General features: G+C 34.8%; 1 protein-coding gene across 1 annotated transcript; it reads left to right on the forward strand.

Moving 5' to 3' along the window:
• Positions 1-10,757: 10,757 nt before the first annotated feature.
• Positions 10,758-16,170, forward strand: LOC130715559 (protein DYAD). The gene is made up of 8 exons (XM_057565677.1): positions 10,758-10,909; positions 13,770-14,095; positions 14,175-14,549; positions 14,631-14,688; positions 14,780-14,863; positions 14,994-15,307; positions 15,440-15,554; positions 15,631-16,170. The coding sequence occupies exons 2-8, from the start codon at positions 13,824-13,826 to the stop codon at positions 15,724-15,726; spliced, it is 1,314 nt and encodes a 437-aa protein (XP_057421660.1). The 5' UTR covers positions 10,758-10,909; positions 13,770-13,823; the 3' UTR covers positions 15,727-16,170.
• Positions 16,171-21,124: the final 4,954 nt, after the last annotated feature.

The following is a 21,124-nucleotide window of genomic DNA, read 5'->3' on the forward strand; positions in this document are numbered from 1 at the left end:
GAAGACGTCGTCAGCATCCACGGCGGCGAGTGGCCCTAGATCTCATCGTAGTTTGGTCGAAGAGGGGAAGCCACCATGAGGAGGTTCGACATCTCGAACAGATATGGAAGAGGCCATCTCAAATATGTGGGATGAAGAACAGATATGAATAGTGCATATAAGCTAGCTTAAAAGTAAAAAGCTCCTCTCAATAACTTTTTCTAAAAAATTACTTATTTCTATTTTCTGTTGTAAAAAATAAGTGACTTATAATTTTAGAGCTTTTTAAAATTTATGTTTGACCCAACTTTAACTTAAAAGTTAGAAATAAGTTGGGCCAAACGCCAACATAATCACGAACTCTGATAGAGAAGCTTTAACAAGGCAAGTGCCCAGTGGCAGTACGTGACAGAAGTCCCTATTAACGCCCTGAAAAGGTTATGTTTAGTATTTACAAAGGATAGAGAACACTCTTTTACAGTAATAGAGCTTGTCTAATACGTAGAATGCTCAATATGTGGAGTCTGACTTTCAATCATCTCCAACAATCTATTCTAATCCTGAATCTAAATTCTTTCATAGCAACTAGTTGCTTGCGCACAGACCACTTGTTGCTTTAACGCAATATGCTTCCTCTATTGCTGTACATAGACACAACTGATACTTTACAGATCACAATTGATTCCAAACTCAACTCATTAAATAGACAATTGAACTTATTTTCTTTTCGGTTGTTTCTCTAAAAAATAACACTAAACAAGATAAGTTCTCTCTAATTCTTTTTTTATATAAATATTCTCACCTTTAATTTTATTAGTCGACTCGTTATCTGTTTATTAGAAAGAGGGATCAAGGTTAGGAAAAGCGAGCACATATTTTTTTTTGTGAAAAGAAAAAACTAAGGCCTCAGAAGCGACACCCAAGCCATCTGCCAGCAACTACAAGCTTAACCCCGCCAGCGATTCCTCAATCACCACCAGCTCCACACACTGACCCGCTCCATGCTTAGCAAGAAAATCAGCACAAGCATTACCTCCTCTAAGAGTGTGCCGGAGCACCACAACCCACGGCCTATTCAGCAAATCCTTGATATCCTACACAAGAGAAGCAAATAGGGACACGATGACGGGTAGAATTCACCAAGCGTACAACATCCATGATGTCAGATTGACATTCCACCACCCGATAACCACGATCCCAAGCCAGAGAAAGGCCATGGAAGAGAGACAGTAGCTCCAAATACAAGATTCTAGAGTCATCAACGAACCCAAAGAACCCTCCCATCCACTGGCCACAATCACCCCGAAAACAACCGCCAAGCCCACCGCGGGACGGGGAACCCCGGACACTCCCATCATTAATGTTCAAGACAACGGAATTATCTAAACCCAATGCCCACAACACAATCCTAGGAGCAGCTTGAGGCGCGTCCAGCTGGGAGGAAAAGCGAACATATATGACTTGTTTGATTATTGTTTTATAAAACAATCTTTATCTTTCAAAAATAGAAAAAGGAAAACTTTTGCTTCATATAAATTGTTTCCACAAACCGCTCAACGGTTAAAAAAACGGTTCTAGTAGTTTTCAAGTTGTATGTCTTTTGCTTTCATAAACATCTGAGTCAAACAATTTTTTTCTTCTTCTGAAAAATATGTTTTAAAATTTGTTATTAGAAATAGCCCTCCGTTCATAATTAAGGTCTTATAATTAGGAACAAATGAAGTAGTTTTTAAACTTAGAAAGTTTGAGAATAGAAACAAAGAAGGTCAATTTCTATCCTCAAATGAAAAGTTGTCAGCATCAAACAAGGACTAATGATAAGTTTCGAAACCGGTCATTATTCAGAAAAAAAAGGACTAAGAATATATTTGGAAACAGCTTGTTATTCTGTTTTGTAATGTTAGGTTATCAATTGTGTGCTAATCTATATATATATATGAAAATAAGGTTTTCTTCTAGAAGGCATATGACACATGACACCCTCAAATTCATCCATTTTCCCTCAAAAAAAAAAAACCATTCTACTTTTTTGTCACAACATACAATAATGACTCATCCTATCTATTATCAACTTATTTAATTCAAAATTATATTTTCAGTTTTTTATTATGTAACCATTACCTATGAAATCATAATTGGAAGTTGAAAATATTGCAAAAATAATTGAAAATTATATATTTAATTAATTATCAATTTTACATTAAACAATGCACTTGAAGATATTGCGAAAATAATGAAAAACTATAAATTAAATTTTTAATTTTACGTTTAACAAATTAGAGATTTTAAAAATGTTTTTTTATCACATATACCTACAACCATATCGAAATATGTGTATTGATTTTTTTTTAAAAACTTTGAAACACGTATATTGTAGCTGAGGTCATTCAATTGAATACTAATACTAATGTTTTTCAAATAAAATAATGATGTGTTTTGTGTTTTTGGTCATCAGAAAAAGATTAGTGCATAGAAATTAATCTCATATTGAAATATTCTATTTTATTTTTTTTGAAATATTCTGTTTTTGAACGTTCAAAACAATTTAATCAATAATTTTTTTATGACACAATTTGATCAATAAATTAAATATTACTAATTAGTATTCATAATTATTTTGATTATTTAATTTACAACATCATTTTTTTTAATTTAAATTTTGTTGAAACTATATTTTATGTCTTTATGAAATTTAAATTTATAGAAAATATTTTCATTTTTTATCATCATACAATTTTAATTTTATTTCTTATATAATGTCTATAATTTGTGTCATATTATATTTTTGTAAGAAACCATCAGACTAAAATTTCCAAATTAAAAAACTTCTCATTTTAGACATTCATCATTTCTAAACATTTTATCCCTTATATGTGTAATTAATGACTCCAATTAATACCTAGAATTGATGAATAGAATTAATTACCATTTTAAAATTCAAATTCAAAATCAAAATATATTGTTGAGAACTATCATATTAATTTTCCATTTAAAATTTGAATTTCGATCATTAATTGTTTAAAATTTAATTAATATTATTGATTGTAATTAATAGATAAGTATATATCATTAAGAACATGCTACGTTAAAAAAATGCTGAAAGTGTATTTTGTCCTTTGGCCACCAGTCTCCACGGGAAAGGGACCCCACGTGACTAATTTGGTTCGGGATATGGTGGTGATGTCCTTGACCACAAAGTAATTATTTTTTAACTCATAGGGAATCGAACACGGGCTAGATGCCTAGACAAAATCCCTTAAAGAAATGCACATTCACCACTTGTGCCACCCCTTGTGGTTCTAAAAGTATATATTTAATTTTTATGCATATTTTCCTAATAACTTAATTTTTTAACACTATGCAATTGATAATAAATATTAAAGTAAAATTAAAATATTATTAAATATGAAAAATTGAACTTTAAATAATCAGACAGTAATCTAGAATTATGATAATTAGACAATATGTGTCAGAAAAAAAAGATAATTAGAAACTCAAATTGTACTATATATAAATTATCTTCCTTAAAATGGAAACTTCTTATTGTACATTTATGATAAATTTCTATAAATTTTAATTTCTTCAATCATCAAATAAACTCATCAATTCAACCAAGAAAAGAGATCTCATCAATTCCCACTAATCATTCAGTCATGATAATCAATTCTCATTAAGCACTAATTCAAACTTTTGACCTACACTTCCAGTGATACATTTTCAAAAACAATTTCATTCATATTCATCTTAAAATCCTTACTCAAAAGACTATATCTGTCTCCACCAGTGAACACATTTTCAACGTTTTTTACTTTGTGTATTCAAAGAGTCTATAGTTACATTGTCTTTTTGAAACCTTCTACAATTCTGATGCATAATTTTTTCCCCTTCTCCGTCTCTAGATTCTGATCTTCTCTTCACGACTATCTCAAGTAAGCCTCTTCTCTCTTCTCTATCCGCCATACCTACTGTGTTGCCCCTTTTCACATGTTTGTTTCTAAATTTTAATATCATATCGATCTATTACATTGACTAATAAGGATGGGATGCGTGTTGTTGTATTGAATGCTGAAACTGGGTAAGGAACTTGCTTTTGGTTCGTGGTAACAATCCTTGACGGGCTGTTATTCCTAGCTGGCTTCTTATTGTCAGGAGTTGATTTAAATTGGCTTAAGGTTATATATGGGTATGTATTCTTTTGTTTTTGGTGTTTGGAATAACATTGTTTCTTATTTGTGTCTAACCTCACATGGGAGAGATTGCTCCCATGTATGTTTTATACTTCAATGAATTTTTGCTTAAGCTTTAAAAAAATCATGTCACATGAGATGATCCAAATCTTCTATTTGTTCAGGTGGCGTTTGAAGAACCAATTTTAGACATTTCTTTCATACGTGTATATATTTGTAACAAACATGTATATATTTATGCTTATCAACAGTATTTATATATTTGTGCAATTAAAATTATGAAAAGTTGCAAAAGTATAATAATACACAAACTTTAGATTTTATATAACATAAGTCAGAGGTGGATAAGTTTGTGGTTGTGGAAGTGGTGGTAATGGTGGTGGTGATAATGGTAGTGTTATGGGACAATGGTTGCGGCAATGACGATGACAATGACGACAACGACAGTAGCAGTTGCGAAGGGTTCATGGTGTTTGTGGTAGTAGCGGTGGTGGTGGCAGTGGTTGTGGCAAGTGGTGGCAGTAGAGTGGTGGTGGTGGCAGTGGTGATGACAGTGATGGAGGGTGGTCGAGGAGGTGATGAGGGTGGTTTTGGATATAAAATTACATGTTAAATTTATAGCATTAGTAACAATTTCAACATCATTTTGTGCATACCTCCTCGACAACAAAACAAGGACTTTCAATTTCCTCCATTTTCTATTCATCATATACTTCTTCCTCTTATCTTTGGGATTTCTTGTGAAAAAAACTCATCCTATTTTTTTCTCCGTTCGTCTATTCCATGGTAAGTATTTTCAACCTTCTTCCATATTTTCCATACTCCTCTCTTTCCTCCCTTTTATTTTTCTGTTTCTCAATTCGTTATTCGATTATATGTTAAGGAACATTCACCTTCAATTTTTCTTTCATTTGAAACAACTATAGAGAAAAATAATTTATCGATCATGTGCAAGGTAATGCTTTCTATCTTAATGCAAAAATAATTAATTTTGCTATGCATGCACATTGGTTAGAATTTGTTTAATTTGCTCTTTTGAGACATTTCTCACATTATTTCTTTAATATATAACATTCTCTTTCACCTGTTCTTTGTGGCATTGTGTTTATCTTATTTTGATTTATTGTTTTCAGAGTTTTATTTCCATTTTTTATTTTATAATTCTCCACCACCAATGTATGATCGCAATATTATATGTTTATTATTGGTTACATTATCCTCTTATCACTCCATTTTATTTTTGTGTAAAATGATTTATTTCATGTTTCATTATAGGGGTGTTCGCGGTTCGGTTTTAAAGGAAAAATTCATCCAATCCGATCGCTTCAGTTTTATAATTTAATCATCCAATCGTTTGTTTTTCAAATCCGAACCAATCGGATCCAATTTTTATCAGTTTGGATTGACTTGGATTTCAGTTTTTCAAAGAAACTAAAAATCTTCAAATAAATAACTAAATAGAAAATAAAATCATAAAACAAGAAGCACCGTAAAAGTTACAGAGACAAGATATCATTATTTTCACTATCATCAATATTGTATAAAATGAATTAAGTACGCACTGATATTATGATTGTTAAGAGATGACTGTAATTTGTAACACTACTGCATTTCATGGACAATATCTAATTAACTCTATCTAAGTTGATTATCAAGCAATTTTACAATCGTATTGTTTTGAGTAAAAGGCAAAGAAGCAGAACAAGAGGGTTTCACTTTCCCTGAATGAAAAGAAGACATATGTCTCCTAACTTGAAAAAGGTTAAACACATTACTGTAAAAGTTTGAGTATACATGGAATAAAACAGTATAAGTATGGTTAAATGGGTAATTTATGAATGTCAAAATTTAAATAAAGAAATACTTTCGGTTTGGTTTGGATCGGTTCGATTTTGAACATGAGAACTGAAAACCAAACCGAGCCATTAACAAAATATCGGTTTTTTTGGTTTTCGGTTTTTTAGATCGGTTTGAGCGGTTTTATTTGGTTTGGTTCGGTTCTGAACACCCTTATTTCATGATCCTATTATTTACTCATTCTTCCATTTTGTATTCACCATTATATATTATTTCACCCCTTTTTAAATCATGAAGGGGAAAGACGGAAATCCTTCAATTTATCTGCTTGGATTGATAAAATAGATTTTTTCTCCATTGTCCCTGGTAGGCGGTGGTTACCAAAGGTATGATCGAAGAGCCAAAGACAAAAAAGGAAAACGAGTTCAAACTTAAAAGTAATAGTCACGTGAGACTTCATTCAAAAATAAGAGAAGCTTTTGGTTCTAAATAATTTTCGTAAATTATCTATTATTTTGGTTTATTTAATGTGGTGATTTTTTCCTATGATTTGATTTGAGTTTTATTAGAAGTGGTTCATTTTGTAGTTACATATTGATTTCTCTTCGAAATTAACATTTTGAATCAAAATATATATTATTATTATTCTTAGTTATTATAAATAGAAACATTGATATGAAAAATAATCAATTAAATATTAATAATTAAACATGTATTAAAAAATTTAAAATACTGATTTAATATATATACAAAAGTTTGAGTGAATTTAAGTTTTATAATTTAAAATATTTAATTTTTTTCATATTTAAATAAGTAAGAAATCATGGTAGATTGAAACAATTGTTAAAATATATTTACTAAAAAGATACAAAACATAATATTACACGAAATTTAAATTGTAAATAACAAAAGTCACTCGTGCAGGGCACGGGTAATTCCGCTAGTAAAATAGAAAGCAAAGGTCAGTAAAAAAAATAGTTTATCATACAATAACTGATCCTTCTTCATGCAACTTTGACACCTCAAAATTCCAGAGAAAATGAATTTCTTTATATGGGTTTTACTCCATGATTGCTTCCCTACCAAGTCCCTTGGAAATGGTCGGCGTTTAGCTCCTTCTAATGTGTGTTCTCGGTATTCGAATTATGCTCAATCTACTACTCACTGCTTGCGTGATTGTATCCATGCGAGAGAAGTTTGGACCGGGCTAAGTGTGCTTGCAGATGCTGCGTTTTTCCATTCCTGCCCTCGAACCTAAGTTGGTTTCCCGATTAATCATAAGGAGCCGTACCGATTTTCTATTGTCCTTTGGTGACTTTGGAGTTGCTAGAACTACACTACTTTCTAGGAAATATAGTGGTATGTTGAGGTTATTCTGCAATATATTGTTTCTTTAGTTGCGGACTGCGATAGATTCTTCACGCTTGCTACTATCAGCTTCAGATTGTTCAAGGAAGTTGTTGTGGTCTTGCCCGAGTGATACACATGTAAAGTTTAACACCGATGGGTGCTTCAAAGTTCATAGCTAGCAGATTGTCTATGGTGGCCTTTTGCGAAATGCATCTATTGTTTGGTTGGGTGGCTTTTTAGGGGGCTCTTCTAGTTCGTGTGATCTCTTAGTGGAGCTCTTGGCCATTAAGCATGGTCTTCTCTTAACTTGAGATTTGAGTTATTGTCATGCTGTGTGCGGGTGTGATTCGCTAGATGTTGTTAGAATGTTGGAGTCTCCTCCTTTGTTGTCGCATTTTGAAGTCGTGTTGTTGTGTATTGTTGATATTTCATCCCGTCCTTGGCTTGTTTCTTTCCACCATGTCCGGAAAGTGCAGAGAAGCTAATGCGTGTGCAAATAAGCTCTCAGTTGAACTTGCTTTGTCAGTTTGATTTTCATAGATGGTCCCTGCTAAGTTAAATTCGCTCATTGCTTCGAACAAACGTTGTTGTATTGATGTAGGGTAGGTTTTTTTTTTCAGTGATTAAAAAAAACTTTAAGTACTTCTCTCACGTGACTAATTTCAATTAACAATTTTTCTTTTATATTTTTTAAAAAAACTAACCTATTGTTTATAGATTTAGTCGGTAATATTTATTTATATTTTCCATAAAATATTGCATAGGGAAAACGCACGCTGTTTTAGCGTGCCACAAAGAGAAAGAGTCCGAAAAATGCATCCCTACATTGCATTTCGGTGGCTGTTAGGGTGCAAGTGCATCCTAGGTCTTGCACCATGCAAGAGTAAAAATTACTGGCAATAATGGGTTTAGTGACCTACTGATAAAAAAATTAAGGTTACAAAAATACCCATTTTACATTCTACATTCTCTTTACCCCTCTCTCTCCCTCCTCTGTTCTCCCTACTCTACCTTCAACATGTTGCAGAATATCAAAATCAACAAAAGAGAAGGAAGAAAACACAGCTTGGAAAGAAATTATGATCCAACAACGATTAGAGATTGCACCAATAAAAATGAAAAGAACTCCATGAGCACAAACCACCATGAAAACCAGATCTGGACAACCCAAAGATGTTTAGTGAGAGATAAGCATAGACAACCCAGATCTGGTTCACTCGAACAACGACCACCGCCACGCCACCTCCTCTTTCCTGACTCGCGCCTCCGACCACCGTGCATACCACACCGCAGCGTTCTCTGCACTCAGCCCCTGTCAAAAGCACCACCACTCAACCACCATTACTGGCAAAACAACAGCGTCGGAACCACCACGGGGTTTGCTTCTTTCTCGCACCGGATGGATTATTTCAGATCCGAATTTTTTGTTTCTCTTCCTCGATCTCCTTTCATGCCCTGCTTCTCTTTCTCGGTCTGTCGATTTGATCACTGAAGCTGATGAGATCTATGGGGGCGAAGGAGGGGAGTCCGTGGATATTGGGTTTGGCGTTGGTGAGAATAGCCTAGGAGGTTGAGAACGGCAGAGATGAGGGACAAGAAGAGAGGAGGGAAGAGAAGTCGGAATCTGACGGCGCCCGCCGCGGTGGTTGGCCGGAGTTGGCCACAGTACTCCATTTGCCGGAGAAGAGACCGCAGAACACTCAAGTTGAGGGAGAACAATAAAGGGCATTAGTGTCATAACATAAATAAAACACAAATATATTTAAAATACTTATTAACATAACAACTAGGTTACCAATTCCCCACCCTGACAGCTGGCATCATTCGATTGGCTCTCACATGTATGGCACGGGTGCAAGACCTAAGAGGTAATGCACCTTATACTCCACCTTACATTTCCAATAAAATCAATTATTTTAGTGATATTGTATCCTTGAGAATTTGATACAGTTCAAAATATTACTTTTTTTTTAAACAATTCAAAATATTACTTGAAACATTAGGTTACAAATTGTAAAATTTTATTACGGACACATCAATTGAAAAATTAATGCATCCTACATTGGTACAATTGATGGAATTATTAAGATTCTATTGTTAGCTGTGAAGCACGGGTACGACATTTTCGTCGCCGCACTGAGTACGGATACGTCGTGGGTACGCTCGCTTTGGTGCGCACCGAAAAAGACCGGGTCCTCCGTGGGTCATTGGGTACGTTGGCGGTGCGGCCCGGGGACGTAATTGAATACTCTTATGTAAAAATTGATACTTTTTTACCAATTAAATAATTAAACAATTAAAAAATATTTTCCTAATAAAGTAAATAATACCTAATTTACTTCTCTCACGTTCTCAGTTCTCACCTGCACCGCTTCACAACGTTTTTTCTCCTCTCTGCTCCTCTCTCACATACGTGTGCTCTGCCTCTCTTTCATAATTTTAGGTAGTTTTGCTACAAGTCTCTGGCTGGAATTCTTACTAGAACCTATATGTGATGTTTCATGTATTGCTAATGGATGCATAGAATGTTTCACATTGCTAATATAGACATAATTTAGTGAGATAAGACTTTTGTTGTTGCCGATGTTGAACAATTTTATGTCTTTTGAATGTTATTTTAATTTGTGCTATTGTCTCTTGTTCAAAGCACTATGTTAGGGGTTGTTTATGAGCTATTGTGATTTCGTGTTATTGTCTATGATAGAGGTTTGATTAGCCTATGTTTTCTATTTTTACTTCCCTATATACATAAATACACATATATCTATATTAACGTACCTGACCGTACCCGCATCTAGGATTTTATGAAAATGTCGTACCTCGTACCCGTGCATCCTAGATTATTAGAGATTGTTGTAGGCTTATTTCGCATTTTGATTCAGCTGTATTTTCTTTTGTTAGACGTTTGGGAAATTCTGACTGATACTCTGGTTCAGAATGCCTCCATCTTTGGTGATTCCGTGTGGATGGACGAGGTTCCATTAGCCGCGGTTTGCTTTGTACAAAATGTTTTGGCTTCATTACCCATTTGATATAATATATGACGACTATTTTCCAAAAAAATAGTCTAAGTGAGTTGACGTAGTAGTTCCACATTTCGTCCATTAGCCAAGTGGTTGAGAGTTCGATCTCAGGTTCTCAGTGCTTGTGAACGGAAAAACTCTCCTACCGCTTCGTAAACCACCAATGGCAGTGACACGAGTCATTAGTTTCACGACTATCAATTATGGTAAAAAAATAATAACATGACACATAAAAAAAAAGTAGAAAATTTGTCCATTTTAAATAGGTAATGGAGAAATGACATTTTTTTTTTTCAATTAGCTAATCATTTCAGGGTTTTGTGGGGTTTTAGCGGTTAGGGTTTTGTTACAGAATGTAAGACTCTGAGAGTGAAAGTAAAAAAAAATCAAAACAAAAAAGTAAAAACAAACAGAAAAACAAAGAAACGATTCGTTTTTCATTAGGAGCAGCAGCAGCTACGACATTCATTTCATTCGGTTGCTCTCTCTTTCATTTCGTTTCGTCGCACACTTGTGTTCTGTCGGCTACTCCCTCTCTTCAACGTCGTTTCGTCTATGTCGCCATAGCTTCTGGTATGCTCCATTCTCTTCTCTTTCATCTTCTTCATTTCATTTCGTATCTCGCGATTCACGTTTCACGTTCTGTACTCACTCCTATTAGGTTTTTTCGTTTTGGAATTTCGTAACTTCCTACTTGTGTTGCTGTCTGAATTGGGGATTGGGGTGCTCCGTTGCCCTAATCTCGTCACATTGTTTGCGAATCGGATCAGTTTTCCTAATTGTTTCACTTGGGGTTTTGTGTTCTCAGATTTGCTTGTGATGCTAACGTGGTTTGATGTGTTCATACGTTTTTTTTTTGTTTTATATCCTTTGATTCTAGTTTGTTCTGTTTGGTTTGACTTACCCTTATACTGTTCAGCTTGGTTGTTGGGGGTGGGGGATACTGGGAGACGGTGATGGACTGATATAACGTGATTGTAGTGTTTGTTTACCTGTGTTTGATGTTTCTTATGTGATATAAGTATAACAGATAGATAAGCTGTTTTGTGTACTACTGTGTTCTGAATCCGACGATTTTACGAGCTAGGGTTTTCTTCTGAGTAGAATTTTGTTGGTGTGCTTTGGTGTATGGGGCTGTTGGGTATTATGGGGTCCAATGTTGTTCGTGGTGGAGGGCGGGCTATGGCGACGAGCCAAAAACCTGCCGTGTTTCACGAATAATGATGGCGGGTTATGGTAGTCAATGGCGGGATATCAGCCATGGCGGAGTGCCGAAAACCCGCCATGAGATTCCACCGTGGCGGATATTTGGTAACACTGATTGGGTCTTTTGCAAAGACGTTGTCTTATTTTATTTTTTCGTTGCTCTTAGTTACATAAATGACTTTCATTCAGTTTGATGATTTCAAAAGTTTGTATTCTAAATAGTAAAGATAATAAAAAAGTTAGTTTTTACTATTTTTTGTAAAAGGGAAATGTTCTGTCATAAGAGAGGCTGCATGGCGCGACATGAAGGACGTGGCTTGTTTCTTGCGAAATTGTCTTTATACTGTTTACTTTTTAATTGATGTACTTATTTGCTAAAATGACCAAGGAAAACCATGTAATCTGAGTTGTGCATGTCCTTTTCGGGCCATATTGTTAAATTGTCTCAATACTGATTTAGTTTTTAATTGAAATACTTATTTTCTAAAAAGACCAGGGAAAGCTGTGTGTTCAACCCATGTGTCTCCTTTCCGGGCCATTTATGCTCAATTGTCTTAATGCTGTTTTAGTTTTATTTGGTATACTTATTTGCTAAAAAGATCAAGGAAAGCCCACATATTTGACATGTGCATTTCACGGATCTCCTTTTCGGACAGTGTTGTTAATGGCAGAAAGCCAAAACTGGACATATTTGACAACACTGATGGCGGCTTGCTGGAATTTCACCCTGGCGCCGCCATGGCCGATATTTGACAACACTATTTTCGGGTCATATTGTTAAATTGTCGTAATGCTGTTTTAGTTTTTAATTGATATACTTATTTGCTAAAAAGACTGGGGAAAGCCACATGTTCGACTTGTGCATTTTGCGCATCTCCTTTTCAGGCCATATTTGCTAAATTGTCTTAATGCTGTTTTAGTTTTTAATTGATATTCTTATTTGCTAAAAGGCCGGTATTAGACATGTGCATTTTGTGCATTTCCTTTTTGAGCCATATTGCTGAATAGTCTTAATGCTGTTTTAATTTTTAATTGATATGCTTATTTGCTAAAAAGACCGGTGAAGTCCACGTGTTCGACCCGTGCATCTCCTTTCCAGGCTATATTTGCTAAATTGTCTTAATGCTACTTTGGTTTTTATTTGATGCACTTATTTGCTATAAAACCAAGGAAAGCCATATATTCAACTCGTGTTTTTCGAGGATCTCCTTTTCAGGCCATATTGGTAAATTTTCTTAATACTGTTTTAGTTTTTAATTGATATGTTTATTTCCTAAAAAACTGGGAACGCCACACATTTGCATTTCATGCATCTCCTTTTCGAGCATATATGATAAATTGTCTTAATCTTGGTTTTTAATTGATATACTTATTTGCTAAAATGACTGAGGAAAACCACGTATCCTTCTCGTACTTTCGTGCTTCCCCTTTTCAGGCCATGTAGCATTGTTGTTTGTGAGGATTTTCAAAACAGTAAACAAACTAAAATAGTTTCGTAGGGGAACTAGATGAGAAGTCTAGCTGATATCTTCTTCGGTAGTATCTTAATTTTCCGTGCCCGACGTTCATGTTAGTTAAGAGTTTAAGGAGTATACCAGTTCAATTTACATGGATTCATGTGTTTATTATGGATTAAATTTTGGTCATGGTTCCTCCTCCCTTTTTCTCTCTGCCAGACCCTGAGAGTAGACTTTGACTTTGTTTTTCAAGTTTATATAACTTGACCATAGCCTCAAATGGTTTGATGATATTGTGTTCTGGTACAATCTATGTTAGTCCTTAGTTATTTCTACCAGTAGCAAGCTTATTTCACCTTCTAGATTGTGTTTGGGGAGCTCTGATGACCCAAAACATTAACTTGACGTGTAGGAATTTCAGTGTGAAGGTTTTTTAATGACACCTTTTCAATCATTTCTAAACGAATACCTAGTGTATGTCTTTTTCATTTCCTACTATTTAGTTGCCCAAGTTCTATTTATTTTTTCAATTTGCGAAACCATAATTTTTGTATGGAAATTTGTGTTTACTGCATAATATCGGATATGATATTTAACAGCTAGTTAATACTGTGTGCCTTTACTTGAACGTATAAATCATGATGTTGTATTCCAGGAGGATGTTGGATTCATATCTTGTGGAATATTCAATTAATTTGACCTATGCCACCTAATCGATTACTCACCAAACTTTTAGGTTATCTTTAATTGTTTATGTGATGTTAATGCAGCTAACTGCACTCAAGACCCATATCTGCTTCTGGAGTGTAGTGAAGTTGTGAGGGATGGCACAGTGGGGTGTTCGTCATCAATCCATTTTCATTGCTCAGAATGGAGAAGGTGGAAGTGAACCTCCTGATATTTCTAATGAGGAGGAGTCTAATGGTGAAGAAAATCTCCTGAAACTTGAGCCTATATTTTTTCCAGAAGGTAGGAAAAGGAAGAGTCGCAGCCATGGTAAGCTTAGAGAGGTGAAAGAGGAGCCATGTGGTAGGCAAAGCACTAGCAAGCGTAAGACAAAGAAGCATGAAAGCAAGGAAAGGTGGTCAGCCGAAAGGTAAAGAAAACATTTGATATTCTTACTGCTGTTCCCGTTTTTATTTCTACCAAATACCTGAGGTAATCATGTGATGTAGGTATAGCTTGGCTGAACAAAGCATGTGGGAGGTGTTAAAGGAGGAAGGCGCCACTTTTGATAATCCAATAACCCGACCTGCACTAAGGTTGGCTGCCCGTAAGCACATCGGTGACACTGGACTTTTAGACCACTTACTGAAGCACATAGAGGGTAAAGTGGCACCTGGAGGGACAGATCGGTTCCGAAGATGGTTCAACACTGACGGAATCATGGAGTATTGGTTGGAGAGAGCTGACTTGGACGAGGTCCGGCAGGATGCAGGGGTGCAGGACCCATACTGGTTGCCACCATCTACTCGTAGGGCAGGAAAACAGAACACTGATTCTTCTCGGGAATTGGAACTGCTGAAACTAGAAATGGCTCAAATGAAGAAGTATTGAACTTGGAAACTGAATTTATAATATTTTTGTGTAGTTGCTATTATTTTTCTTTAATGATTTTATGTGCATAGCAGAGATATGCAGGAGCTCATTGCTAAGAAGCAAGAAAAAAATGAAATTAGTATGATGGAGGTAAATGTCAATTACTTCAATAATTTATTGATTTTGATATCTCCTTTAGCATTCATGATGTTTTTTTTTTAATGTTGGGTTGTTGTGGCAGATGACTCACAAGGAATTTGTGAAGTGGAGAGCTATGACTGACCGTCGCCTAGCTGAAATCACGTCTTCTTTGAAGGGTGTGCAGGTATCTGAGCAGTGTATTGGTACCTGCTTTTCGTCCTATGTGATTTAATGAGTATCATGTTATGTTGATTTTTTTAGCTGTTTGTTACTTATGTGATCTCTGGCTTACTGTGGTTGTATATAATTGACAGGGCAAGCATGATGAATTGATGATTTGGAAAACTAAAGTTGAGCAGCAGCTTGAGGAAATAACAAATAAATTGAATGATCTCCAAGCACCAAGGGAGGGCACCACTTTCAGTCCCCCTTCAGAAAGATGGAAAGATTGGATACAAGGCACAGATTGGATACAAAGTACTAACCTAGACAATGTTCAAGAGGATGGATTTGCAACTTGGATTGGGAGTTCAGAGCTTATTAATGTTCCACAAGGGGTTGTACTTGAAGATCCCAACTCAATCATACCAGCTGAGCCACTTAATGAAGAACTGACTTACAAGAAGAGGTAATATGGTTGAAGTCAAATGCTTCAGCCCACCCCCTAATCTCCTTTTTGGATTTAATAAAAGAACAAAATATGTGTAGTATGTATGACTTTTGTTCTTATGTTCCTCATTTTTTCCTCTCAAAATAATAGTGATGGGACGGAGATGGTGCCCATGGGGCAAGAAGAGCAGCCAAATGTGACCCCGGATTCTTCTACAACTGTTAATTCGAAGTCAGACCTCGACAACACATTGATGATGTATCAGGTGATGTTGATTGTGTTCTATATAATTCCAATTTTATTTTTAACACATTGTATTCATTATATATTTTTTTGCACAGGAAATGTTCATGGATTTATTCAAATGGAAAGAAAAAATGGAGCAGCAACTGCTGGATGTATCGAACACTGTATATGGAATGCTGACAATGAAGTAGTTATTACTTGGAACGTTACTTCAAACTATCAAGTTGGTAGAATTATAAACACCTTTCGGTCTTTCTATTTGTTACTGTTAAAGTAGTAGAGTTTAGATATTGTACAGCATTAACAGTCTGATCGTTAAAGCCTTTGATAACCACCAAGTTCATAGAAGAGGTGCTGAGTCTCACCTGCTGGATGAGCTGCAAATTGTTGATAAGTTTGACTGCCCTTTTACAGTATAGTTGGTTAATGATTTAAGGTAGGTCTTCAATGGGGATGAAATTGGTTGTTTTGTTGACATGTTGGTTAATATTATGAGTCTTCTAGTCTAGGTCTTTAGGTAGGCTTTATCCGTATCTAACTTATTAAAGTTATTTAATTAGAACTTGTACTTAAACCTCCTTGAAGACCAAGTTGCCATAGTTATATATAGAATTTCTTCAATATCGCGTTTACAGTATCTTGTGAATGTCCTGTAATTGTGATGCGAATTACAATATAGTCAGTCGTTCTTATGCTCTAGCTCTTTTGTTAGAGGTATTAGCTCTATGTTGTTTAGGATTTAGGGTTTGTTTGTCAAAATTTTGATAATCATGAAAATGTGAAATAGTATAAAGTTGAAATATGAATTCAAAATATGAAAACTAATGAGTTCATAAATTTTCAACTTCATAAGGGAAAGTCTATTTTGCCCTTTCTTTCCTTATAAGGTTTTAGTGTTTTACACTTCAGGATATGGGAAAATTGTTTTTTGAAGTTTTTGATCCGTCGCCCTATCTGATTGTTTTTAGTTCGTTCACGTGTGGAGGGTCAAATTTTAGTTTCTATGTGGCAGCGAGGATGATTTGGACTTACTATTTGGAAACCTTTTTATGAGTGGTGTTTAAATTTAAACTTAGCTTTATATACAGTACTAAGATTCTATAAACCTTTAGGAGAGTAGTACTGTAGTAGGGTGATTTTTGTACGTACTAGGGGCATTTGTGATTGACAATGACGGATGAAAGACTCACTCATGTTGGGATTTTGACATGTCTCAAAAGTCACTTCGATGTGACAAACGGTTGGTTAATTTTGGGAAATTTTGGCAGAATTATAAACAATTTTTAAACGTGCCAAGCTGTGGAAGAGAGATGCCAGGGGAATCGATGCTCTCAGCTGAAACAGGGCTTGAACCATTCAATCTTTTTAATTTTCGTGAATACCGCTCGAAAATAGTCATTTTTCGGCTTTCTAAAATGATTAATAGTTTCTGGCTAAGGAAAAATAGTCTTTAGTAGGTGGCACTGGAAAATTTTAAACCATTTAGGGTTAAATAGGTTTTTTATTGAGTCGTTTGATTTTAATCCATCGTGTGAATAAAGTTACACTTTGGTCCATGTAATTAGAGTGAACTATGAAGTTTGCTTTGAGACCTTACTCGAAAATGAACTCTTATGTTGACAAAAAAAAGGTGTTTGACAAAAATTAATATGAGCTCAGGTGAAATGTTTGCATGTTTGATGAATGCTTATGTGACATGTCAACATCACTTGTCAGTGATGTATCATTGAGGAATTAAAATCAATTCAAAATTTGCCAATTTTAGAGGGATTGAAAACTTATTATAGCTTGACCGTCAAAAAAAACTTATTAGCCTAGAAAACTAGATTTTATGCTCCACTCAAGTCCTCTTCTCCCACTCACCGATTCCAGCATGAACAGTGTATTCAATTTCTAATTTTGATCACAGCCTAGAAAGAAACCAAACAATTAGTGGTTTTATTTTTTTCTTGGAATCATCTTCCTTCTCTATCTCCTCAGTCTCTATATTCATTATGGATCCATTATCTCCTTCAATGTCACTTCCTACCTTTCAAAGAAAAGGTCACTTTCATCCGTTTTCATGCGGGATTCTAACAACTGAAAATGACTTCTCACTTATTTTTATCCAACTTACTTGCATCCATCAGTTTTCATATTATGAATTTTTTATATATTGAATCTCATCATGAATCCTATAAATATATATAATTGACATGTTTCTCTATCTCATAATGCTTGTATATTGTATTCTCTTAATTTTACATTTACATTAGGATTTTTGTTGCTCTTTCTAAGCTTTTCATTTGATCCATTGCACTTCTATACAGGCAGAAGTCATGTGTTCTTAAGGTTTGTATTCATTTCTTCAAATTTTATTTACTTTCACTTGTGTCCAGTTTAAACACCATGGCACTATAGGCATCTTGGATATGCTTACTGAGCTCTTAAAAAAGGTTTTTTTTTCTCATTCTATTCTATTTACCATACTTCATGTAAAACCTTCACAATCTACATATATTAGTTCAACTTTGACCCTTCATTACTCTTTCATACATGTCTTTAATTGCTCAAATGTAAGTGATCTGAACTTCTATAAAAAAACCTCTATGGGTAATCAGAATAAAAAAACTTCAATAATATCGGCATTTCTAAAGTTTTTTAAGTAAATAATAAGCATTTAAAAATAGCACAAATTATTGGAAAATTTCACGTCCTAGATTTAACGGAATTTGAATTTGGTTTGATTTTACTTTGCTCAACCCATATGTGATCACCAAATTCAAATTCCGTTAAATCTAGGACGTGAAATTTTCCAATAATTTGTGTTATTTTTAAATGTTTATTATTTACTTAAAAAATTATTGGAAAATTTCACATCATAGATTTAACGGAATTTGAATTTGGTTTGATTTTACTTTGCTCAACCCATATGTGATCACCACACGTCCTTTAAACTAGGATATATATATGCACACTCATTAATATTGTAAAGAGTTTTACATAGATGTTCAATCATAAACTATCATGTTTCTGTTAGTATTTTTTCAATTTAATTATTTATGATGTGATAAAAAATTGAGTTCTGATCAAACGTTTGTGGAATACATTTTTACTACGTCATTGCGTACTTATTAAACTTATTTAAACGGTTGAACAACAGACCTTGCATGGAATATTAAGTACAAGAGATGTATTGCCCATTGTGTCAAACAACCAATAATCTCAAAAGTATAAATTGTTGGGCTAGTCCATATGAATGATTTTATATTATATTATAACACGCTTTCTCACGCAAGAGCTATTTGGACTTAAAGCTTATACAATACACATGCCACCTATTCGAACACAAGACCGCTTAGTCATAGATGCTTGATATCATGTCAAACAATAAATTATCCCAAAAGCTTAAGCTATTGGGTATAGGTCACAAGAATGATTTTATATTATATTCTAACACATTGTTCTAGACAACTGAAAAATTAATTGATTATGAGCATGTAAGATAAAATATAAAAAATAAAGCAAATAAATTACAAATGGCGATGAGATAAAAAAAGGCTCAAAGTTGCTACAGTATAGATTAAGATCCCTAATTTATACCTCCCAAGTAGCCAAACTTGAAATAATCGATAACCAGATGACAACCCTAACCAAACACACTACCAAAAGCACAACCAATACGAAGCGTGTTGGAGCGAATAAGCATGAAGTGCTAAGAAGCTATCTAAGAGACATTTCACAGTCCATCAATCCTAGGCAAATTGAAAATATTATAAACAGTCTTAACACCTCCATCAAGGACGTGCTAAAAGTTTTCTCCTCTACTCGGTTCCCTTCCAGTCCTCTCCCCTTCCCGACCTGAGCCCCCCCCCCCCCCCCTTCAATGGGTTCTAAGAAGGAGGGAAAGAACTAAAAATTCGCATAGCCCTCGTTTATGTGTTATTTATCCATTTTTACTTTTTTATACCAATGTTGGTGATTGGAGATAACTATCTTCAATTAATTCTTGAAATGGTGACTGAGAAGGGAAGCACAACAATAACGCCTTTTTCTCCTTTTTTCTCTCAATTAGACAAAATATGTGTTGGGTTGTATCCGATCAAGCCAAATCGGGCCACCACGTCGGCATGGGAACAACTCAAGTCATATGCATTATTTGATGAAAGCACTCCAGTCACTTCCTCGACCTATCAAACGGTTGTTCCCGTAACTCCACTCTCCACTTAGATTATATATCCAGAAAGGTCACAGCTTTCCAATCTTAGGGGTCCGACAATCCGTCTTAAGTAACAACGACTGAAAATCCGTTGTCGCTAGCTTGTAATTTAGGGGGCATGGATACCCCTTTCTGAATATGTTTTTCTACAACATCACACTGCCACATAACAAAATTCTTTTAATGACTTGATTTTTTTTTATTATCATCCATTTTTCGATATATAGAACATACAATGATAAATATATATTATCTCTTTCAAACAACAAAGTCTCAATTAATTATCTAAAACCCAACAATTTCATCTTTTAAAATAAAATTTAAAAGCAGTATTAAAAACTTACAAATGATATGAACTAAAATATTAGGGTTAAAAATGTTTTTTTAGTCCCCTAACTTATAAACGATCTAAAATGGACTTGTAAATTTTTTGTTTAGATTTTCATCCCTGTGAATTTTTTTATTTGTTTTAAAATAGTACTTCTGATGTCATAATGCTTGTGTGTCCATTATTTTCTCAAATACTTATTTACATGTGGTTTATAAATTAATATTTTATCACTCCTATCCATTTTCATTATCACAGCAACAAGTTCATCATCTTCATCTTCAGGAACTATAACAAACCCATCATCTTCGTCAACTCAAAAACCGCTCCTCCCCTTCTCCTCCCCCTCTTGCTCCTCCTCCCCACTCACGGAATCTAACAATAACCCAAAAACCAAAATCCAACAACAACCCAGAAATCCACCCTAAACAAAGACATCAAGCTATGAAAATGACATATTCAAAAACCATTTCCAGTCAACAACTATCTTCAAAAATAATCTTCAGGGCCGCATTACTTGTGAGCCACGCCGCCCCGAACTTCTCTGGCAACTATGGCGAACATCTTCTCCAGAAAGGCCACCACCACCACATCCATGGAACCTGCGCAAAGGTCTACTACGCCGAGGACATAAAGGTGGGAGATATGGGTTTTATTAATGGTGGTGTATTTAGATCATCTTTGTTGATGTCTGTGTGAATGAGGCATAATAAGGTGGAGGGAAGAATTGTTTTGAGAAATTTGTGGGAGAGAATGACAAAATTTGGGGAATCTTAGAAATTCTTAGGTCTACAGAGAGCGGAGGAAAGGAAACATTTTTTAGATAAACTTTTGGAAAGGGGGAACTTGACCAGGAGAACTCCAAGAAGTTTTTTTTTCTCTACAATGGAGAACAGAGAAGAAAAAAAATGTCCTTGAGTGAGTGAAAATGAAGGGAGTAGAAGAATGAGTCTTGATGATTCCCAGGTTTAAGTGCTTGAAGAAAATGAAAATCATAAAGATGATGTAACACTTGAATATGGTGATTGAGAGAGAGATGATCACGGAGGGGGAAGGGAGAATG

This window comes from Lotus japonicus, chromosome 1 (genome assembly GCF_012489685.1).
Source record: "Lotus japonicus ecotype B-129 chromosome 1, LjGifu_v1.2".
Lineage (NCBI taxonomy): Eukaryota > Viridiplantae > Streptophyta > Magnoliopsida > Fabales > Fabaceae > Lotus > Lotus japonicus.